This window comes from Perca fluviatilis, chromosome 10, assembly GCF_010015445.1.
Source record: "Perca fluviatilis chromosome 10, GENO_Pfluv_1.0, whole genome shotgun sequence".
In the NCBI taxonomy this organism is placed as follows: domain Eukaryota; kingdom Metazoa; phylum Chordata; class Actinopteri; order Perciformes; family Percidae; genus Perca; species Perca fluviatilis.
Window position 1 is genome coordinate 32,566,091 of NC_053121.1, and position 25,009 is coordinate 32,591,099.

Below are 25,009 nucleotides of genomic sequence, written 5' to 3' on the forward strand. Positions count from 1 at the left end.
ATTAAGGGTCTGGCATTGAGTAATGAAAATGGCCCACCTCGAGGGGTGGCACCAAGCATGCATTTGAAAATCTAACTGTATGCAAGTGGGGGTGGTGGTGGTGATGGCGCAGTGGATATGACACATGCCTTTGGTGTGGGAGACCTGGGTTCAATTCCCACTGCGATACATCAACCATTGTGTCCCTGAGCAAGACACTTAACCCATAGTTGCTCCAGAGGCGTGCGACCTCTGACACATATAGCAATTGTAAGTCACTTTGGATAAAAGCGTCAGCTAAATGACATGTAATGTAATGCAATTGGATAACACTACGACCAATCACAACAATACACGGGGTGACATATCCAGAGCCCCATACTCTTAGCTACCAGCAGAGCTAACTGGTAGATTAAACTGGCCCGCCTATATCAGATACACTGATGTGATTGGTGCAGCTCGGCTACAAGGGCATAGTTAATGAGCATCATTACTGAATGCCAGAGTGACTCACTGAGCAAATTCAAATTGTGCTCTCGCCAGAACTCTGGATTTCCAGGGTACAACTGAGGTGCCTTTGAGCAAGCCAGTCAACCCCCAACTGCTCCTTACACAAAGAGTTGATAAGAGAGATTGTTGCAGTGCCCAGGGAAATCATATATTTTGTGCACATAATGGACATGATGTCATTTTTCAATTCAGCATAAATTCAGCATATCTGATATATGTGGTGGGAGTGGGTCGTGTTCCTTTAAAGGAGCTGCTAGCTTCTAGCCTACCATAAAGAACTTCTGAAGTACAGTTTGAGTTTCCGATGATAGTCTAAACGTTGTCTCAGAGGCTTTTTACCCTTTCAAGAAAATATTTCACAGTATTTTTGACAACAAATGTGTCATATTTAAAGTTTAAACATCTCAGTTTGGATATTGCTCTCTCCAAAACTAACTATGACTATCAAACCCTTGATGTATGTGCACTCTGTGAATGTACAGTACATGTGTATTTACGAGCTGTGTCAAACACAAATGCTGAAGCTTTCAAAAACTGGCGTTTGACCAAAAAAACTCGCCCACTCTTCACCTACCGTAAATTACTAACGCAGCAGTGTTTTCACGTTATGGAAACCTGTTCTACATTTGTGCACATGCATATACTGTAGTTATCTGTGACAGAGAACTCATGCTCTTGTAAGCCTTTATAAACTCAGTACAAACCTTTTTTTTTTATTTATATATTTTTTTTCTTCCCCGAAATGAATTGATAGTCTGCTGCTCAAAGTGTTGACCATATTTGGTGGCCATCCAACAAGACTCTGTGGAACTGGCCTGAGATCTGTTTCTATCTAAAGCTGCTGAGATTTACCTGCTATGAGTTCACATTAGTTGAATACATGTTTCAGAGTATCATTTATGGACAACATAACTAATATTAATTTAATTTGACTTTATCTTGGAACGCCTGTCTTTGAGAACTTTCGGTGTTTTGGTCCTATTTCCATGGACTCTCATCTGAGTTTAGACTTAAATCAAAGATCAGATTTCCTCGAACATGAGCTGGGAAAGAGTTTGGAAAAGGTGAAAGAGGGGGTTTCCAGAGGGAGGTAATGCAACACAGTAAATTTTAGAATTTCAGGGGAGGAAAAAACTAACCTAATACTATGCACTAATATGGTAAAAAAATGAGCCATTTGAATTATTTGTTGACCTTTCTTACATAATGACCAGAGCATACATAAAACTAACATTCTGAGCATGCAGATCTGTTGCAGACTGCCTGTTAATCAACCCTTACCTCAATGTGTGTCTGAACAGTCAGGTTCTTTTGTGTACTCACTTTTTTAGGAATAATGAAAAGGCACAAATGGATTTAATCTGCACTGGGATAAATTCAATAAAAATCTATTTACATCGGTGAGGCAGTGCTGTTAGGCAACACACGAAGCAAAAGATTAAATTAGACACAGAGACATTCATCCAACCCAGATGTATGTCTTGAAGCTATAATGGCTGTGATGATGGATTCTCTGTTAGAAAATATTTCATATTTCTTTCAAATTGGCCAGCGATTGATTTTAAAATCATGCATTTGTTCTGAGGAGCTGCTTTTCCATAAGATTCTTTTTTTTTTGCTGTTATCCTAAGCTTGAACCAATTACCAGTCTAAACAAAATTGCTTTAGCTCTGATTATAGCTCCCAGTTCCTGTTATTTACAAGGAAGCGATCAAGGGTCGGCAGACATTTTGAAAAACCAATCAGTCCGGTGGCAATCGGAAAGCATTCCCCTCCAGGCCACTGTTATGTCCTTGTTAGCTGCTGATGGCTGCTTCTTGTTGTCTGATCTGGTTTCCCCTCTCATTCATTTACAGGTTTCGACGGCTGCTTGGCCTATGTGAAGTACAATGGGGAGAACCTGCCATTTACCGGAGAACACAGCCTTGTCACCTTAACTCAGACCAGTTCGTCCGTCAAGATCGGCTGCAGAGGTCCCAACCTGTGTGAGAGCAGCCCATGCTGGGACGGCTTGATGTGCGTCAACCAGTGGTACACGTACCAGTGTGTTCCACCCGGCGACTGCAGCTCTAATCCCTGCCAGAACCATGGCAGCTGTGTGCCGGACCCCCGCTCAGGTTTCACCTGCATCTGCTCGGAGTTCTACACAGGCAAGACTTGTGAGACCTTGGTGGCCTGTCTGGGTGTCCTATGCCCTCAGGGTAATGTCTGCAAGTCAGCCAACAACGGCGGGTTTGTCTGCAGCCCTAGCCCAACCGCGGAGACGATGGTCCTCCCCATCTGGGCGGTGCCTGCTATTGTTGGCAGCTGTGCCACCGTCCTTGCCTTGGTGGTGCTCAGCCTGATCCTGTGCAACCACTGCAAGGGCCGCAACAAGACCAAAGTGCCAAAGGAAGCCAAGGAGAAGAAACCCAAGGAGAAGAAGAAGAAGAAAAAGAAAAAGGGTAGCGAGAACGTGGCATTCGATGACCCAGATAACATCCCGCCATACGGAGATGACATGACGGTACGGAAACAACCAGAAGGGAACCCCAAACCGGACATCATTGAGAGGGAGAACCCTTATCTGATCTATGATGAAACAGACATTCCCCACAACAACGAGACCGTCCCCAGTGCTCCCTGCGTCCCCTGTAACGGCCCAGAGGCAGACATTGAACACTATGACATAGACAACGCCAGCAGTATCGCCCCTTCAGATGCAGACATCATCCAACACTATAAGCAGTTCCGCAGCCACACGCCCAAGTTCTCCATCCAGAGACACAGCCCGCTGGGCTTCGCCCGACAGTCTCCCTTACCCCTCGGAGCAACAAGCTACACCTACCAGCCTCAGTACACCCAAGCACTGAGGTCCACCCCGCTCAGCCACTCCCACTCAGCGTGCCCCACCCCAAACCCTCTCTCCAGACACTCTCCAGCCCCGTTCACCAAGCCCTCCTCTTTCTACCGAAACACTCCAACCAGAGAACTCAACCTGGCTCGCCGTGAGGGCAGCCCCCTGGACCTGCACAACGACATGTGCCAGCCGCCGCCCATGTTCAACTACGCCACCCGGCTGGGGAGGCGCAGCAAGAGTCCGCAGACCATGGCCAGCCACGGCCACACATCCAGGCCCGGCAGTCGGCTCAAGCAGCCGATCGAGCAGATCCCCCTGGAGACGGGGCCTCCTGTGGGGCTGTCTATAGAGGAAGTGGAGCGGCTGAACACTCCACGCCCACGCAACCCCAGCATCTGCAGCGCTGACCACGGGCGCTCCAGCTCAGAGGAGGACTGCCGCAGGCCGCTGTCAAGGGTCCGCAACCCCGCTGATGGCATCCCTGCCCCAGAGTCCTCTTCAGAAAGTGACTCACATGACTCCTTCACCTGCTCAGAGATGGAGTACGACCGGGACAAGCCGGTGTCTTACAGCTCCCGAGTTCCCAAGCTCTCGCAAGTCAACGAGTCGGACGCTGACGACGAGGACTACGGTGGGAGGCTCAAGCAGAGGCGGTACTCGAGCCGGAGGGCAGAAGGAGGGCCCGGCGTTCCCCAGATGCCTCCTTCTGAGCAGCACTACACCCTGCCCCACAAACTGGGCCAGCAAGCTGGGGGCTTCAACTGGGACAATCTGTTGAACTGGGGCCCCGGCTTTGGACATTACGTAGATGTGTTCAAGGACTTAGCCTTGCTTCCCGAGAACGCGGCAGCAAGAGACATTGAAATGAACAGTGGGGATGGCTCGGTTACCATTCTAAACGAAGGAGAAGCTGAGCAATATGTATGAGACTATTTATTACAGTGTTGTAGAATATGGTGATGTTCTCTTAAAAAAAAGAAGAAAAAAAAAAGAAAAGGAAGACTGTACATTTCAAGAGAACATCGGACTACACGTTTTTTTCACGTTATACAAAATTATAAGACGACTTTCAATGCAGTAAGGCAGAAACATGGCACCTGTAATATGACAGATTTTGTCATTAGCCACCTTGGAATAGTTTACCAGTCTTTTCTAGGTCCAGAGTCAACAGTACAATCGAGCATTCATGCCTCTGAGGCCTCATTACAAAGTATCCATTGACGCTGAAAGGCTCAAAAAAAGACAAAAAAAGAAATCCATGTCTGAATTCAATTTAGTGACTGCAAAGCTCCATTCACATTATCTTGATCAAACATTTCTGTTTTGTATTACCAGTATTGCCTCTCCTTTAAAACGTCTGTCACATTTACAGCTAAGAGATAAGAGGGTAGATAATATTAACGCTCACAGGAAGAGAATTCCAACGGGCCGTGGAGCAAAAGAAAACTCCCGGTCTCCGTCTTTTTAGGGGTCAATTTTTTATTGACTTAAAAGGAAGCACGTGTTTTTGATCTGACTGCACCTGTAGGTGACAGTCGGCAGCCCTCGGTGTGAAAGTAAGTACGCCGTTTTGCTCGCACGGTATGGCAGACCCCCACCATGTTCTCTCTGTCTTTGCCCTGGTGGGTTTTCTCACAGAAGACTGGCTAAACGCTCCAAGGGTGAGGATTAATCAAGTCCCCTGCCTTACAGACATTTGAGGATTTCAGTACGGGGGAGCACATCTCCTCTTCTGTTTTTCTGGCCTTCAGTAGGAGAGAAGGTTTGGGGGGGGGGGGGTAGTGTTGTTTGTCACAGATTTGCTCTTTTTGACCAGCCAAGCGTTTCATAATGATGATGATGATGATGTATGGATCTTGTAAACATGACCCCCAACTAAAACACTATGAACATGTGTACATTTTTTTTTTAATTCATGAGAAATCATGGAGTCATTTGTTGTCGGTGTCCTCGTCCAATTATTTTGACACGTATGGTTTCTACATTTTTGTACTGTTTATTAACTTAAATTACTTAAGTTGTGTTTTTATGGCTATTTTCATATGCTGAAATGTTTGTTCTTACTTTCGGGGAAAGTAAGATTGAAGACTTATTTTTTACATTTGTTACATATGTAACATCAGTATTTTCCACTTTTGATAAAACTATAACATGTTGTATGCTTTGTACCTGTAAAAAGCCAATAACAGAATAAAAAAAAACATATTTATTTAAGAGCTGCTTTCGAAACGTTTTCTTTCCTGCAGGGTGAAGCAACTGATTTAGATGCATGTAAGCGTTGGCAGTTTATAAAAAAAAAATGCTCACCTTCAAGCTCGGATTACCTCCCATCCCAAATCATTTGTGGGGGTAAGATATTTTAGATTCAAGGCTCACTCTGTGCAGTCTTTAAATAATACTGGGCCTGAACAACACATTTGAAAAGGCATTTCAGGACTGAATGAAACTGAGCCACCTCATTCACAAGCCAAGCAAAACATGAAGCGAACTCCGCAACGCAGGGCCCTATATTGCTTTCAACAATTATTTACATCTGGCTTATTGAGCAGAACCCCTCTTTTTTTTTTTTTTTTTTGTCATAGCTCAGTGATTCGGTATGTAACATGCTTATCTTCTCCGTCATCGAGAGGAGAGAGGCCACGAGAGAAAACGCAGGGAAGCCGCGAACCCGGCGCAGAGTGACAGCCCGAATCTGGGTAAATTACTAGGAGCTCTCGGAGGGGCTCGGTCCTGCGGAGAGCTCTGTTGACCGAAGCCTCTTTTGGGGGAAGGCTGTAACATGCTGATGCTGAGATAATAATAACACTCGCAATGATAATGAGAGCGTGGGTGGGTGGGTGGTGGGGCAAGTAAATAGGAGACGAATTCAAATAAACCTCACAGCATCTCCTCTGCTGCGACATGGCAGAAAGTGAAAGATATCAGGCAGAGGCGACTCCAGGGTTACCCTATAGGTAAGCAGGAGAGGCTTGTATACACAAAGGGCACATTGTTCTACACTATGGTAGGATGTAAAACACTCATGAGGACTGACATGAATCTGTCTTTCTGACTTTTTTTTGGGGGCAGAGTTAGGGTGGGAGTGCTGTTTTTGGATGTTATCCAGATGGCTGCTGGACGTCAGCGAACGGCAGAGGAGCTTATGATGTGTTTAAGGATTAATTGCAGTATTTATCTTAAGTGCGAACATTGCATGTTACGTTGTAGGACACGTCCCTTAGAAAAACACAACGTGTGTTATTCCTGTCGACTCCAGTGGTGCGATTTCAGTGAGCAATAAGCTATATGTGTGTTAGTAATGACACAAGGAACATGCTACAGCGCACAAACACACCGTGATTACGGTTCTCCTTTTTGGAGAGCGGTGCAGCAAAGTGATCATGTCTGTGCTTTATAAAATCACGAAGATGCAGAGTTCAGCTTGGAACAAAGTGATTTCAAGAAAGTGTGGCGCCAACAAGTCGGCCATAATGTGTTCTGCAGATCTCCACACTAAACATATTCGTCTTGAATGAAGGTGCGAAAAAAGCCGGTGTTCGATTTCCCCATGGAGCGCCTATGGAGGGCTGATTATTATTTTTTTTTTCTCCCTCTGAGTCCACAAATGTCATCAAAACACAATTCCCATTAAGATGATTTCCATGTTGACTTAAGAGTTTCCCCAGTATTTATAAAAGGATGTGGCATTGAGCTGCGAGTGACTTCCTCGAAACAGAAAGTTCCTCCCCAAAAACCCTCCCGAAAGCTTGTTTATAAAGATTGATTATTCTAAGCCCCAGTGTCCTCATACGGCTACAGCGCCTGCCTGAGTTTCACTTAAATGACTTATAATTAAAAGCACATTCATTGCTGGAACAAAGAACATGCTTCACTCTCTCATTTGTTGGCGTTAAGCGACTTTTGATTTGACTGAATGTGCACAAACAGGCAGTGAGGGTGAACTTCATCTTAACCTTGAAACAAAGAAACACTGTAAAATTCCAACCCGGTCTCACGGCAGTTCGTGTAAATCTCCACGTTATTCTTAATCTATTGATACGTGTTCACGGAGACGTTTTTCTCGTTTTTTACGTGTAAATGTCACGTTATTTTCTCGGGGAAGAGGTCGCTCCATAAGCCGGGAGGCGCCCGCGAGGCGGCCCGCTGGGGACCCGCTGGATGAGGCGGCCGAAAAGGACGCTCCATAAGCCGGGAGGCGCCCGCGAGGCGGCCCGCTGGGGACCCGCTGGATGAGGCGGCCGAAAAGGACGCTCCATAAGCCGGGAGGCGCCCGCGAGACGGCCCGCGAGGCGGCCCGCTGGGGACGCCCCACAATAACGGGATGGCGGAGGTTGGGTTTAGGAAAAAACTTACGGGGAAAGGGCGCCTTAAACGCCGGGGAAAGGGCGCCTTAAACGCCGGGAGACGCGCCACAGTAACACGCGGGACAAAACGCCATACGCAGGGACGCCATCCCCGGGAAACAAAGCGCCGCACGCGGGACGCGATCCCCCGCTCGCCCGCGTGAAAGTCCTGTGTTGTTTGACCCATCCACCACCCCGACCAAACTTCCTACGCGGATTTTCGGCTTTTTATATTACTCCCTACCATTTCGTGCTGTGTTCACAAAATATGCTTCCCATTGAAATACATTAGGCTACTTTACATTTTCGTGTTGTCCACCACGTAAAAACCGACAAAAACGTCTCCGTGAACAAGTATCAATAGATTCAAATAACGTCACATTTACACGAACTTCCATGAGACCGGGCTGAAAATTCATATATTCTATACAAAGACTGGGTGCTTTTTCAATGATAGTAGGTCCAGAGTTAATTATTGTTCTAGTTGGAATGTCGAAATTGTCCTGGTGTTTAAAGAAACTGGCCATGCATTTGCAACTTCCCTGGTTCTTCTGGCTCTGGCTTGGGACATTTGTTGCACATGATCGCTTCTATGTCTACCTCTTTACTGTTAGCTATAAAAACCAATAAAAAAACAACAGCAAAAAGTATTTGTGAAGACAGTCTAATGCAACTGACTCCTCTAGACAGAGTGCTCGCTGCTATTGAGGACGCAGTACATTTTCTTTTTCAAGTCAGGGCTTTAAAGCTTCAGTGCGTAACTTTTTGATATTAATGAAGGTCCGTTACGTTCAAGCCATTGCCAAATGAGTTGCTACAAAGCTAATTAAAGATCATTCAGTGAGTGTTTGCCATTTTGCTAAATAAATGACAGATCTTTCTTGACCTTGGATAGTTGACCAAACGATCTCAACTCAACTCACTTGTTCTGGAGCTTTCGACCATATCGCTCATTGGCAGATTGGGTTTTGCACGTGATTCTAAATACCTCTGGAGCTCTTCTTTATTCGTTTTCTGTTACTTTAGCTGATTTCCTTTGCAGATTTGTCATTTTACCTGTGAATGGTAAAGTTAGCATTCCTGATCCCCAAAAAAGGTTTTCCTCACTATTACAGCTGTAATATTTTACATTAGAAGCAGCCAGTGCACCTTAAAAAATGGTCAAAATCATCCAATTGCATCTCTCAAGTTGGACCTGTGCAGTTCAGCAAAGCCTTCATTAAGATAGTCTCGCTTTGCCAGACCCTCCTCCACAGCGCTGCGGAGGAGGGTCTGGCTAGCTAGTCCACACAGCATTCTGGGATAGGAGAAAAATGTGCTCTGGTTTATTGGGATTTCTTTAAACCAATCACAATCGTCTTGGGGGGCACTTAGCGCCGGACGGAGCGACGGCATTGCTGCAAAATAGCCTCGGGAAGGAACTTGTTTTGGTGGAACATGTTTACGTTCAAAAGTAGTTTTAGTCGTGCAACAGAAAACTCAGATTGGACAGATAGTCTAGCTAGCTGTCTGGATTTACCCTGCAGAGATCTGAGGAGCAGTTAACCATAGTCCTCAGAAATCCACCAAAAATTCCAACACAAAGAAAAGTGGAAGGTAACGGACATCCGGGCGAAAAGAGCGTGATCCGGCGGAATTTCCTGCGGCAACGGAGCAATCCCAGAAGTGGAACGTCGTGGATATAGACCACATGTGTCAAACTCAAGGCCCGCGGGCCAAATCCGGCCCCCCGCAGATTTTGATCCAGCCCGCATATCAGTTTAGGTGCACAATAAACTTTGGCCCACATACTTTTTGTAGCTTTTTTCATTGTTTTTTTCCAACTTTTTTGTCACTTTTTCCAATGTTTTTTGGCCCGTTTTATGACGTTTTTGCTGCTTTTTTTTCAACTTTTTTAGTCTTTTTTTCTTTGATGGCTAAGTTACTTTTTTTGCTGACGTTTTTGGGTCTTTATGTCGACCGAGCTGTAAGCGAGAAGATTATATGAGACACGCAATAATACAATAAAAGATGCTTGACTTTTACGATGAAATAATAGCATGTGAATAACCCAAACATGTCTGGCCCTGGATGTGATTCTTGTTTTGCAGTGTGGCCCTTCGTGGAATTGAGTTTGGCCCCCCTGATATAGACTATCATTAAGGTAATAGGTATTCACACCTCTTGCCCCCGTACAGTACACTCCCACCTCCTCAGCTCCCAGCAGACCACTCAGCATGTCTCCCCTCATTAGCAGAGTCGTCACACGGCTCTGCAGCTTGATGGACAAATCACCGGTGCATCCTCTGAGGGCTTACATGTGAAACAACATTACTGTAACGCTCCACAAATTATCACCCGATCTTAAGGGCGCTCTACATTTTCACATGTGCATCAAAGCTGCGAGGCTCGTCTTCGATAAAGTGTTCTGTAATGCCGTGTGTACTGCAGCCAGCCGGTGCCTTTCAACACACATGAAAGCTCCAGCGTGTCGGAGCTGTTGGGAAATGAAAAGAAAAAGATAGATGTGTGTGTGTGTGCGTGCGTGGGTGCGTGTGTGTCAGGAGTGACAATGGCTGTCCCATCTTTGAAGAAGCGCCTTTCTTCCTCTCCAACTGTGAAACTCTGCGGTTTTTACCCCAGCATCGAGTGGCTGGGATTAAGCGGGGCTCTGGTTGCCACCAGCTTGAGAACATTTCTAGAAGTGAATGATGGATGCTAAACAGACAACATCGTCATAATCAGACCTCTGGCTCGGGTGTCACTGTGCTGTCGGGGGAGTCGCTCTGTCAGGCTCCGCAGAGGCAAACCCCATCTGTTTCTCGTCCCACGTGTGACATTCTGCTGCCTCGGCGAATTCTCAGAGTTTGGTTTTGTTTTCTAATTCGGGGAGATGCTGCTGACTTAAGTGCTGGTTATCTCACTTTGTGTTTGGCAACCGGCAGAGCGGCCGCGCTCCGTTGGGGAAAGAGAGGATTCTCCCAGTTGGTCCCACCGGTTTCTTTGGCTTTGGCAAAGCAGATGTTGGTATTGTTTACATATGACTTGTGGGATGGATGTTGTAGTGGCAAAATGAAATCACTTCTATCAGCGGTAGGCAATTGGTCTTGACTCGTTCTTTATTTTCAATCCTTTAGTTAAGTCTGCAGACAGGTACTCACAGAATGGGCATCACCGCGTTGCGTTTTGTGAATTTATTAGCAAACTTTCCTGTACAGCCAAAGTCCTCTGTTTTCATCCAAAACATTTCCCCGAGTTCTCTCAGACAGAAATCCACATTGAAAACGTCCAACTTGCTGTTCCAACTTTCCGACCTTGTTACATTAATTATTCGTTACAAACTTTACATTACTTTTTACGGTCAAAAAAACGTTTTGCCCCGCAGCTACCGCTGACCCAAAACAAAAAACTCCTTCTCTACCCAAACAAAAGGCACCTGCACCGTAGCTTGAACATAGAACTAGAGTAAATTAGATCTGTAACAACACTTGCGCATTGTAGCATCTTTAAAGGTCCCATGGTATGAAAATGTCGCTTTATGAGGTTTTTTAACATTAATATGCATTCCCCCAGCCTGCCTATGGTCCCCCAGTTGCTAGAAATGGTGATAGGTGTAAACCGAGCCCTGGGTATCCTGCTCTGCCTTTGAGAAAATGAAAGCTCAGATGGACCGATCTGGAATCTTCTCCTTATGAGGTCATAAGGAGCAAGGTTACCTCCCCTTTCTCTGCTTTGCCCGCCCAGAGAATTTGGCCCACCCATGAGAGAGAGACATCATGGCTTTCAAACGAGCAAAGTGGCAGTTGGTCAAGGACACAACCCCACCCTCCACCATCTCCTCCTCAATAGCTACAGACACAGAAATGGCACATACTAAGGAAAGCTCATTGTGGGACTGGCTCTAGTGGCTGTAATTCTGCACCAAGGCTGAATTTCGGGAAAGAGACTTCAGATACAGTATTAGGGGACCACTAAGGCCTATATAAAAGCATCCAAAGAGCACCATGTCATGGGACCTTTAAGCTCATTGTTTTGGTTTAATGGCCCTTTACTGATCTGGTTCAGTCTTAATGCTCTCAACGACCCTGTTTTTAGCCCAAAAAGCTCTAAATACCCTCTGTACACTATCTGACCTGCGCCAAACTGCAGACAGACAAAGTTAGCAATTAGTTGCGAAGGAGTTAACAGCTAAAGATCTTGATGCTTCCCTCAGGGTTTGTCGAGACCAACTCAGAGCGACAGTGAAGGGAATATAATATTTATTTATCCAGGTAACCTGAAACACATCTCCAAATGAATGCAAATGTTGCTCAGTGTCTGTTGAATGCTAATTGCTAACCTGTTCCCAATTTCAACTCAATACAGTGACAATGGATCAATCCTGCGTTTACAGCTTGTTCCACTACACCTAAAGTGTCCCCAAAAATGCTAATTGATGCTTTAAACCCATTTCTAAACTTAGTAGGTTTAATTTTTATAACCTAACTTAGTTTCTATTTATATTATGGAACACAAATGGGATTAAAACTACCTCTGGTTTTGATATTTTAAAAATAAACCAGCTAAATTAAGCCCTGTTGGTCCAACCCACCCAATCCCAGTTTCCTTAAATTTCTCCTCATCTGATATAAGTCCCCTGATCTCTCACTCTATGTAATGTAGCACTAACCTCTCCTGTCATGTTAGTGCCTGCTATTCCTCACCTGGCCACCAGTTGTCCTCAGTGTACTGTGGACTCACCTGTCTACACACCTGCTCCACATTTGTCATCAGCCTCTGTACATATACTCCCCCGCCAGCACTCACTCCTTTGCTAGGTTGTCACCTCAGTTTTCAAGGTGTTTTTGTCTTGTCTTATGATCACTTACCTGTTTTTTGTTATTTTGTTTTTGACCAAGTGAAAAATAGTTTTTGCCCTTCAACCACTGACTCATGGGTCTGTGTTCATACTTGGACTTTACTTGAGTATTTGCATTTTTTTAAAGATTTTTTTAGTTTTGCATTTTTAGGCCTTTATTTTTGACAGGACAGCCTAGACTTGACAGGGGAGAGAGAGGGAGAATGACATGCAGCATCGAAGACTGAGCCTCTGTTTATAGGCTCGCGCTTTACCAAATGTGTTGCCCAGAGTATTTGTAATTTAAGTTACTAGTTACTTTGCAGATTAAGATTTTAACTTAAAACACATGATAAGCTCATTAAACACAATGCATTGCTAAGTATTAAACCAGTGGCTCCCAACCTTGCCAAAGCTTATGACCACTTACAATAAAGAAGTGTCTAGATGTTCAGCAGGTCCGGAATAACTGTTCCTAAAGAGGTCACACTATCCATTATTTCACACAAAAAAACTAAGATTAGAGAAGTGAACATCAATTTACAACATTTTCCATGAGCTTCCACAGCGGGTGCAGACCCAACCAGACCAGACTCAGTTCGACACAATTTGTACTGTATTTGTACAATGTTTTTTAAATGATTTCATTTTTGATCTTTTATTTTCTTGAAGCACGCTTGATCCCCTCAACGTCCAGCACCCTTGCAGACTTGACGAGAAGACGGTGAGCACTTCAGGCACATCACAGCAAGTATGTGTTGTCCGCGTGGGTCCCAGTTCACAAATCTGGGGGGGGGGGGGGGGATATTTGGGTTGAGCCCTTATCAAGACTTTAAACTCTGTGGCTACGGTTCTTTAATCATACTGGAGTTCAGTTTGGACCACAACTCCAGCCAACCAGTTTCAAGAATGGTTCTGCTATGAATCATTCGTGATCCTTGGCTTACATGTACACAAAAACATTGCATAAATAATGATCAACAAGCAAATCACACAGGCAGAGCCAAAACCCCAAGACCAGAATATAACATAACGCGCGCACATATATACACACACACACATACACACACACACACACACACACACAAAAACACAAAAACACACACAGAAGTCTCCATGTGGCCAAATATGCCTGGTGTGGGTGGACTGGCTATCTAAATGTTTACTGTTCCGTTGGAACAGTTACTTTGAAGGCCTCAGCTGCAGTTTGATAGAGAAAAAGGGTGATTTTTTTCTTTTTACAATGTATAAATCTTAAATTGAAAATTAGTAGGGTAGCAATTATGTATAAAGCTTTAAATTTCATGATCATGGCTTATAATCCTGATTACAGCTCAGTATATAGTCCTCAAAATGAGTTACCGCTGGTCTTTGATTGAGGAAGTGGATAGTTTAATTGCACTTCTGCAACTTCTGCATCAACATCTTGATTATTTTCAACCGCAGTGGTTACTCAGGAAATGAAATAAAATGCATGAATATTTCAATCCGTTAACTTTTCATGACAACAAATAACATTAGCGCCATATGATCCTCCATGGTTAACTGCGCTTCTCTACATTAGAGGTGAGTTGTGTGTTTCTACCTCGGACACGGCACATTTCCTGTGGATTTCTGCGGCTTATTGTGGACTCGTGTGCCACATTTTTGGTCAGGACAGTAGCATTTCTTTTATTGTGCTGAGTTAGGGAGAGACGATTACTGAGAACTGAAAACAATGCCGGTTCTGCTGCCAAGATCTTACTTCGGACTTCAGCATAACAAACATCCGTGATGAACTGAGGGAGGTTGTTGCTGTTCAATCCAAACCACAATCAGAAAACCATCAGCAGAAGAAGAAACTAGTGTTTTTTTGCACATGTAGCAATGTAGCGCAGGAATACCTCACCTCAGATTTAGATCATATCAAAACAATTCAACTGCCATGACACACACATTGTAAATAGAAACTTGTAGTTCTCTTGCACATGTGCAAGGCTTTATTTAATCTGTTCATAGGCGGAAATCGCGGGGGGGGTCTGGGGGGTCGGGGGCTCAGGACCCGCCACATCTGAGGGTTGCCCCCCTCCCCCTAAAAAATATTCAAAAACATGCTGTGTATTGTAAATAATGTAATAAATGTAAAACAATACAAATGTAGCTTAAAAAAGCCATGTCAGTCTACTTACTGGAGTTCCACAAATACACATATCCTCTACAACTGTATAATTTTGGCTGTATTGTTTGTGTCCCCTTTGAAAATTGCTCTTGAGAAATTTTATGTTTATTGTCCCCCAACAGTTAGATGAGATTTACACCCATGAATCTGTTACCTCGCTCAGACAAGTTTAACTTTGTCAGGAACGATTTGTCTTTTCTTTCTTTTTTTTTTTCATTACAAGGTAGTTAGAAGGACATTGTCAATACTTTTTAGATTTGAATGCTGCTGTATGGATGATGAACACAGGGATTTATGGCTGTTTGAGTCTTGCATTACGCCTTGTTTTTGTGTTATATGCGTTTATGCATCTGGCTACAAGGAGAATTTCCCCGCAGGGACAATAAAGAATTGAAATTGAGAGGATCAGAGCGCAGAAACGAGCAGCAGCAGCAGCGAGCAGGGACTCCACTTCTTGTTAAAGGTACCCAGTGGAGGTTTAACTGCAAGCAAACAACTTCCAATGTTTCTCACCAAACCACACTGTGTGTATCCTTCAGGTTGAACAAGACTTTGAATGCATTTCATTGGCACATTTACAAAGCGGTTTTTATGATTTTGGATAACCCTGCATTGTTAACACAGGCTTGCAGCTACTTTTTCAACATTATTTCTTATTTGCAGATTGCTGCCCTCATACTGTAGTGCAGTACCTTCTACTGTCGGCTGAAATGTGTAAGCATTAAAGTATTAATAGGGCTGGATATGCAAGTCACATTAGCCTTAAACCCACTATGTCCCAGAGAAAAATAAATATTGGCAGCTGAAACTGTAACCACTTTATATTGCTGCTTTGTTTTATTCCTTGAGACCAATACACACGATTTATAATGGTAAATACCAAGCAAAGCCAGTTATTATTGTTCATATAATTAAAGTTTAGCTATAGTAGCGACATGGTTTTAGGGATGTCAATGTCAGCCTGTTGTTTGGTACACCACTTTGTTCCAAAAAGGTGCATGGTCCTTAGTGGGGGGGTTCCTAAAGACTTTGGTGATCCTCTGAATTTTCCTCTAATGGCATCATGAGGCTGACATTTAAGTGAAATGTCTTGACAACTGGAGGGATTGACATAAAATCACAGGTACAGACATTCGTGTACCCCACAAGATGAATTTTGTGATCATCTGACTTTTCATTTAGCGCCATCATCAGGTCATTTTTATCCTTTTCCGGTACTTTGGTTAATGATGAAATGCCTGCATAGCTCTTTTCTCTAATTTCTTTAGTCTAAGGATCCCTTAGCTGAAAGAGCAGGAACCCCCTACTAATATTGTATAAAATTGAGTTGCATATTAATCTGGGCCTACAATAACGCGTAGGTGCATACAATACTAAGCTATTAAAATAATTGTTGACATATTCATATATTTATACATCATGTTTTAATGTTTAACATACGTGTCAATGTCAAAGTCAATGTCAAATATATTTATATAGCACATTAAAACAGCCGTGGTTGACCAATGTGCTGAACAAGACAAAATATCGAATACAAAAATGATTACGTAAAATACATAGTTACAAATAACATGAAACAACAAAACACATTAAAAGACATTTGACGCCCAGACTCAGCTAGGACCAAATGCCAGAGTAAAAAGGTGTGTCTTTAGCAGGGACTTCAAAGTATATATAGTCTCCGCCTCTCGAATATACAATATACAACAAGGTTGATCCCCCCTACTTTTTAGGCTAGCTTTAGGGACATCCAAAAGCAAGTGGTTGGTTGACCTTAATGTTGTGAATAGTGATGTAAAAGTTCAGCCAGTTACAAAGGGGCCAAACCATTTAAAGCCTTGAAGACGAGTAATAAGGTCTTAAAATCAATCCTGTAACCTACATGTGGCACAGTGAATCCTTAAGCTTCACTGTATCTGTGGATGGCTACCCTAGTGGCTAGCTTACCTATAGGCTAGTAAGCCTATCATCCATGTTTTGTTTTTTTTCACAAATAGGCTGATTTATGTTTGCTTATAAGCGTGTGTCCCATTTGTACTCAGAACTCGGATTTTCCAAGGTAAAAGTCGGAAACGCGCCCCCTGACCTTGGATTTCCGAGCTCGGAACTCGGGCAACGAGCTACCCGGAGCTAAAAATCCAACATGGCTGCTCCGTGCATCAACAGTTGTGAAAGCTGTAGTAACATACAGTTAAAAGCACTTCTGTGTTATTTGTGTCTCACTAAATCATTCGTACACGCAGCGCTGTGGACAATGTTGTCACGCTGTTTGTATGCACAAAAACAGCTTGATGCGTTGTTATAAACTGGCATTGCTAACAATGGCTAACCTGTTTAGAGCTAATGAAAACAGTGAAAATCCGACTTGTAAATGGAACGAACGCATTCAACTCGGCTGTGACGTCATTCCCAGCTTCGGCTTCCGAGTTCCGATGTAAATGGAACACACTATAACATGTCGGATTCATGTTGATGTATATTTTTAGACATTTTTTGAAAAAAGGAAGAAAAAAAATGATCAAACAATAATTTGGTGGCCCCCCTGCAGTAATAACTCTGAGGACCCCCCTAGGGGTCCCTGACCCCCTGTTGAAGATCTTTGGCATAACTGATGACAGTGCCATCAGCTTCAGCTGTACTTTAACATTAAAGCATTTACCTCAAAGCACTGCTGCGCCTTGGCCGTCGACTAATCCCCTGAGGTAGTAAAGCTGTATTTGTTGTTAGATGTCAGCTCAGTGTATACGTTGTGGACTTACCTGGTGGTAAGGAATCCCCCAAGGGGTCGGAAAGATGAACTTGAAGGTGAGAAGATAAACCAACGTACGAGGTTAGGAAACGAGTTTCAACAATATTCTGCTGCACACAATAGGATCGTTCGAGATGAGCCAGGTCTGCGCAGAATCGATCACCGGCGATCGCCGCCCAATGCGTGCCGGTTGGATTTGTGTCCGACTTGATCCCGACTTGCTCTGACGTCACGCACACGTGGGCAACGATAACCTCACGAGATCAAGGCGGCCGCAGTTCTGAGACGCAGGCGGCGCAGTTGCTTTTCACCGACTGCAAGACCCAGGCAGACCCAGGGCATGCTGGGAAACGCCTGGCTCTCAGCTGATCTAACAATGCTGATTGGTTCAGAATCGAACATGATGACATTTTATATAAACTTTCTTTTATTTTGAATTGGAGGGATTTCAACTGCTATTTGTCTGATTTAAAGGCTTACTCTGTACAGAACACCTGTTGTGTGGCTGGTAGTTCAGTTTAGAAGTCAGAGACTAAATCTGTTCAGATTACAGATCATCTACAGTGTGTTGTGTATTACCATCAGCACCAGATCGCATGTAGAGCATTTTGAGAGCTACTCTGTCTTTATAAAACAACTGGAGACTGCGTACAAGCCGATGTATGGGTCTGATAACATTTTATTAAATCGGAATCGGACCTAACAGGATTTGAGTGTTTCTGGGACTTCATGTTCAGCCTGAAGGCTGCTGGATTCGGCTGGAAACTGTCCGACTTGAGAGCAGATTTTTGTCACCGCCCCCCTGCTGCTGCCGCCTGCTCTCGTCCACTTTACAGGCGAGGAGCAGTTCATCTCGAACGAGCCTATTCACTTTTACTTTTCAGACTTTTCTCTAATGTTACCTTTTTTTTATGAAATACTGTACAGTTTCACCCCTTCAGGGCTCCAAAGGTTTTTTTGCACGACGGTGTCTCAAGCAACACCAAAGAAACTGAGAACCATTGCTGTGGAAACATTTAAAGCTTTAGTGCGTAACTTTTTGATATTAATGAACGTCCGTTACATTTAAGCCATTGCCAAATGAGTTGCTACAGAGTTAATAAAGACTAACAGCTCCACACAACTCTCTCTGGATTTCTCAGTATGGCTATGTTCAGAAGATTGTCGTCCGGTGACTTTTGCGAGCAGAAACTTAAGTGAAGATAATTACTTCTTCTGAAGAGTCCATGTTTTTTTTAATCCTCCGTGTCCTCCTTGGCTACTAGCAACTGCGTGGAGGAGGGGTGGGGGCGGTGCGCGATCACAGAAGGCTTGTATGATGTGGACGCGCCGGCAGTTTCGTTGTCATTACTTGGAATTCCTCATGGGGGCGACAGAAACTACGCACTATAGCTTTTTAATAAAAAAAATTAAAAATTAAAAAATGTGATGATAGTGGACACAAAATAATCTAACCTGCAACTTTTTGGTCATTCAATGACCTCTTTGCAAACCTGGCTCAGCTTAAAGTCAAAGTGAGATCAAACTCAACTCTCTTGTTCCATGATTTTCTAGCTGAAACCTGAGATATGCGATTCAGAAACAAATGTACAGTCCAAACAAGAAGTCCACCTCTTTCTGAAGAGCCCAGACAGAGCTTCACATTCTGTAACTGTTAAGCACACTTTGTCTTTTTTCCAGTTAATTTACAGGCCTGGCACAACAAGTCAAACTAATGTAATGCCGATGTCTTCTCTCAGTGACAGCATATTATGAACCACAGAAACAGCTGCTCTACACTGTATGTAATTACCACATATTTCTCTTCAGCCTGTCTGTTGTGATGTTTATGAAACCCTAGTGTTTCTGCCTGCGTGCTGGTGCGAGAGTGTGAATGTGTGTAAAAAGCACATACATAAACTCACACACACACACACACACACACACACACACACACACACACACAGATGGATGCATACACAGCTCACATACTGTATACAAACAGCTGTAACTGCTCCTTTTGACCCTTCTGTTGCTTCTCATGTGCACATGTGCAGGCTATAGCCTTGGATGGTTATTAGTTATGATGCCTGTAGGAAATGGCAAAGGCTGAATGTCACAATCCGCAGCTTAGATAATCTGTTTCCTAAATTTAAAATTGGCTGTGCCGGGTGTCTTGGGAGTTGGCAGCATTTTGATGGAGCTGTGCCCGTTATTACACTACAGAACTATACAGATTGAATGTATCTGCCCCACCAAACTGGAATTCCCGGAGTGAAAAAAACTTCTGAAAGGACAGCTCAATAAAACCATTATCACAATACGGGCTTCTCATTGGCACATGACAGCCATTTAGCATGCAATCCCATAACAGATCCCCGGTTTTGCTAACACCTGGTGGAATTTTGTAGTTGAATAGTTTGCAATAGCCTCCACTTTGCCCGTCTTTTACCCTCCTGACAGCCTCCCGTGTATATTCTGTGGGAAACAAAAGTCACATACAAAGTAATGGCACTTTTTAGGTATGGAGGAATGCGTGCACACTTGGCAGCTAATAGGAGCACATTAATTTTCACAAGAAAAAGGAAGAAAAAAACCCCGCTCATTGCCTCATTGTCCCTCCTTTGCTCATTGGCTACTTCAGTCGCCCGATTCCCTTTGGATTTTCCCATGCCCTGCTATCTTTTCTCAAGTCTTAATCTTTTCATTCTGTCAGGCCCGCTCTCGGCAGCCTCTGCGCTATTTCCAAAGGTCTGGGCTTCATGCTAATTGTCTCTCAAAGGCACGGTTACCTCCCACCTACATAATGCACCTTGTTTCCTCCGCTTAGTCTGGGCTTCACCATTTTGACTCATTCAAATTGAGGAGGGAGAAGGACTGTAAAAGCAATGCCTGAGGCTGCGGCCATGCAAAGCAACTACCTAAAAAGAAGGGGGGGAAAAAAAATGATTTGCTTCCCTGTTTATGGTGGAACATTTCTGTGGGTGGGCTGACCGGTGGGACATTTTGAAGGATGAGTTGCATGTGATTGCTGTTGTGTTAGACAAGACGTCATTTCTCAGCTACAAGTTCTCCACGCCAACATTTATCACACAGTTCATCATGTCACGCAGCGGCGCTACCGAATCATACACGTTATTTTTTGGAATTAGCTTCACTTTCAATTCAAGTGCTTCTTCTACGGCTGCCAAACAGTTTGGTCTATAGTTCTATATAGCCAGATGCAGTAAAAAGGCAAAGGGAGGTAAAGGTTATGAAAATCATAGTTACGACATGAATGCCGAGCCCTTCTCGCAGGTTAAACGGGAGTGCAGTCGTGAAAGGAACACATAAATTGTGCTAATTGTGTCCACGTAGACCCCAAATTGGCTGTTTTTCTTTCGCTGGAGAGATCTCAACCACTCAGGACTAAGACGACAGCCATGCACCATTAACATCTATTCAAGTGCACACGCTTTGATCTTCCCTGAGAGAGGGAGCAATGGGGGAACACAGGGGGAGAAAAATAAGGAGGAAAAAAACATCATCAACAATTCAAATGCGCCCAATTATTGGACCATAAATAAAAAGCCTAATTAGCATAAATTGCTTCCACATTGTTGCTATTTTTACATCATTTCTTCTTCGCATTTTGTGGACTTTTTTTGTGCATTGTGTGTTCAGGCTTCTGCATTAGAGTGCTTGAGTGGTGATGATGATGATGGAGATGCTTAATTTCATAGTGAAATTGCTGCACTAATTAAAACTGCTGGATAAATATTTGCTTTGTGCGCAGAATCCACATGTGTTTTTGTTTGGAAACACACACACAAAAAAGGCCTTTTCATTTTATCTGAGAAAGGAGCTGATCCCGATGTCATCACAGCAACATTTTCGATCCGTATCACAAAACTGCCGACGCAGCCTGTGCGACATTTCAAACTCGAGCCTTCGGGTTCACCTCTGAAGTCATAGTCGCCGACGTCAGCATTTATTTAGCCACAGTTGTTTTTGACTTGTAGTTGCCAATTCAATTAAAGCTCAATTGATTTAGCTTTTGTCTCAAAATTAGGAACAGAGCGAGGGAAAGCACTGAAACGCAGCCGGCAGAATTAGTTTCATACTTCGTGCCTGAACGTTTTTTTTTTTTTTTGTTGTTGTTTTCCGGTCGTCCTCCGCGATGGTGCTCCTAACGGGCCAGCCTGTCTGCTCTGTCTGGTTTGGGTTATGATGTCACTTTTGAATACAGAAACAAGACGGCGAGGATCAGGTTGGATCACGGTGCTTTTCCCAGCGTCTTCTGAAACATTGTTTTTGATCAGACAAATCCGGGATCTCCAGAAATGGAAACAGTATCTTTACCACTCCCTTTTTTATTAACCCTTAATAGGCATTTAGACAGCATCTATGTGTCTGTGTGTCTGGGAATTTGGTGCACTGCCTGCTGGGAATTCAACCTGCACTGATTGATTATAGGTTCCATCACTCTGACCAGCAGACCATGATTATAATGAGGTTTAAAGATGGCATTCCCACGCAATGTAAAAAAACGTTCCTTCTTTACCGCCTCAACGCCCGGTGATTCTCCACTGTCTTCTCCCACACACTTTCAACACGTCGGGCTCGAGGTTGGGCCTGCCATTTGACTTTAAGTCATCTTTTGTTCTCTTTGGGGTTTTTTAGTTTAGTTTTCATGACACGCTCCGATTCATCTATTTCCAATTTGTTATTTCTATACCCAATTGCCCGTTCAAGGCGCAGAAGGTTACAATAATAAACCATCACGTTTGAATGTTTTCCCTGGTCACTGTTGATGTCATTTGGCCATTAAAATGCCAAAAAAAAATGACTTAATTGTAATTTCCATCCAAGTTGCGGAGGGAAAGCCCACTGATTTCCAATAAGTGTCCCTATAGATTAGTGCAAGGAGTTGTTTTGGGTGGTGTAGGTTTTCTTGAACTTTTCTCCTTTTTCCATTTAGGATCAATTTGAATCAGAACTTTTTGACAAAAAGTATGCAATCGTTCCCCAACCCTTAACCAATGACGACATTATTAGAGAACCCTTCTTCTTCATAGTGAGTGATGAAGAAAATAAAAAGATGGCAGGGAGTTTGTCTTTGTCTGCTTCCCGACGCTGAAGTCAGTGCGAGTGAGAGTTTGTGTGCAAGGTCAGCTGTGTCTGCGTCTGGGACCCTCAATCCAGACCACCTCTCCAAACCAAACGTTGCTCTCCCTTCTCATCAACCACCATGAAATCATGCATAAAGGGGAAAGGATTCTCCGCTCTCGACAGATGCTGAGGTTCAGCCTGCTTTTCAAAAGCTCCTATCGCGGCTGACCCGCCTCTGAACCTCTCTGCTCTGTCTTGCAGTCACTGCCAATGTAAGCAGATGCCGCTTCGGGGTTCGCTTTCAGTCTCTTATTTATGCATGGGATGATAATGCTATCCTGCATGCGATACTTCAAGAGAGGGAAGAGTCAATAACTAATGGAATTCATGCTAAACAAGCACTCCTCTTCCCTCTTAGTGTACCACCCAGGTTTTCCGCTGATACACTAACTTCTGCTGAGCATTGACTCCGAGCCCACACAGTTTGCCACAACAGCTTTAGCTCAATTACTGCAGGTCCTGCTGGATTGAGCCCTTTATATCTCCAGCTGGGAAAGCTCACTCCCCTAAACTCCTAGAGTGGGAAAGTTTTTGGAAAGAGCTATAAAATGACATACAGAATAAAAACCTCCCTCCCTGTCTCTCTCTCTCTCTCTCTCTCTCTCTCTCTCTCTCTCCCCGTGGCTCCATAATACACGGTTTTACAGTTTGAAAGAAGGTATCAGCCTCCTGTAAGTCCTGCAACTGGATAGTTTTCATCCGCAAAAGTTCAGCAAACTGTAAATCAAAAGTTGTACTTCAGGAGTAATGTTATAATCAAAGGATACGGCCACAGTTTGAGAGTCTTCCAGATGAGCTGTAAACAAAATCAGGATAAACTATGTGATACTGCGCTGTAATCAGAGTTTAACATAATAATTTGATGAATTTACTTACAAACCTGCTGTCCAACATCTCACATCAGGCTCTGTTGGCAGGTGAGGGAGATGTAGGTACAGTAGATCTACAACCTATTAGATATACTATATTATCCTATGTCATCAATAGTATCAGTTAGTTATAGTAATTGGTAGTATGTGGTTGTCATGTGCATAGAAAATGTGCCCTGCAGTAGTGGAAATGGAAAAAAAAGGCTGCATTTTATTTAGAAATAATACTGTTTTTACCTTTGTTTTAATGTTACATTATTTGACAGTGCCTTACTTGTTAGTGGAACTCTTGCTTGTTTATGAGCAGTTAAACCATGTGTTACATCTGCTTACAGTAGCCATATACTGCAGCTGTACCTGACCTTTGAGCAATTCAAAAACTTCCTCACTGAAATGATAAAAAAAAAGGTTAAGTTAGCTCACAGGTTTGACTTCTGACAGTCCCGACAGAGGAAGGTGTGCTACAACGGTGGTAATAAATCAAAACATTTTGAGAATTGAAAATTGCATAATGGCCTATTGGCCTGAATACTGCAAATGCACTGTACATGTGTGCAGAGCTAAAAACAATTTCCAGCTGCAGTTCCTATGATGGGCAGTTATTAACGTCTAAAACCAAGAGCACATTGTTTCTTTAACAGCAGCTGAACGTGTTCGGTGATTGATTTTAAATTACGTGCACAAATATGCAGCCATAGTAATAGTATAATTATATCCTACTGTACAAAATGTAAGTCAAATAGGCTCGTAAGTGCTCCGAGAGTAGAAAGTAAGAGGCAGCATCTGAGAGTTGAGCAGGTCAGCTAAAAAGGCTTTGCCTGAATATTTCAAGGCGATTAAATTCAGTGGTGAGAGTCTTGTGAAGACACTCCAAATTCTGCACCTGGTTCGTATTCCATCCTCACAATCTGCTTTCTTTGGACACTGCATCTTCCTCTTATTTGATTTCAGCTCTTTGAGATCTGCAGTACACGCTGATACTTAAAGACTGTCTTCAGGGATGGCGAGGTGAGGTGGAGAGACGGCCTTCTGAGCCATTTGGAAAATAGATTTATTGAGCTTTGGCGGCAGGGTGTGGACTGTCAAAAGAGTTGTGAATGAGACAGAAAGCCATGCAGTCTATATAGCAACAATTATGGGATCTATTAATGCCTTTTTTTTTGTATCCGCCACTTGAACAAGTCGATTCTTGGATGCTGTTCAGGTATTTTTATGAGATGGTTCAAAGGACTCACATGGTTCTTGTCTTTGCTGAACAGTGTCAGCAAACACATTATCTGATCAGATGGATGCCTTAGATGCAGAAACCCACACAGGCCTGGACCTCCATCTGTCCCACAGTCAGGATGGTCTACATTTAGGTTTTTTACGACTTAGCAAACGGAGGTGGCTCTGAGGTTATTAGATAGCAGTAAATTCCTGTGCTTCGTGCCATCATCTTAAGTAAGGGCATATATTGTGGATCCTGATAGGTTTACTGCCCCTCCAAAGTCCTCTCTGGCTATAAGTATGGAAAGCTACTTCTGCTGGCAAAAACAAAATAATTCATCAGAGACATGAAGATATTCAAGTAATCAAAGTTGGAGACAGTAGATGCCAGTGTCAGCATTACTGCA

At 43.5% G+C, this 25,009-nt stretch overlaps 1 protein-coding gene across 1 annotated transcript in view; it reads left to right on the plus strand.

Annotated features, from left to right (window-relative positions):
* The window catches only part of LOC120566761 (protocadherin Fat 4), a 106,290-nt gene extending 101,952 nt beyond the window's left edge, over positions 1-4,338 (plus strand). The window contains exon 17 of the mRNA XM_039813386.1: positions 2,346-4,338. Within this exon, the coding sequence (XP_039669320.1) occupies positions 2,346-4,255 (1,910 nt within the window). The 3' untranslated portion in view covers positions 4,256-4,338. The remainder of the gene's footprint in view (positions 1-2,345) is intronic.
* Positions 4,339-25,009: the final 20,671 nt, after the last annotated feature.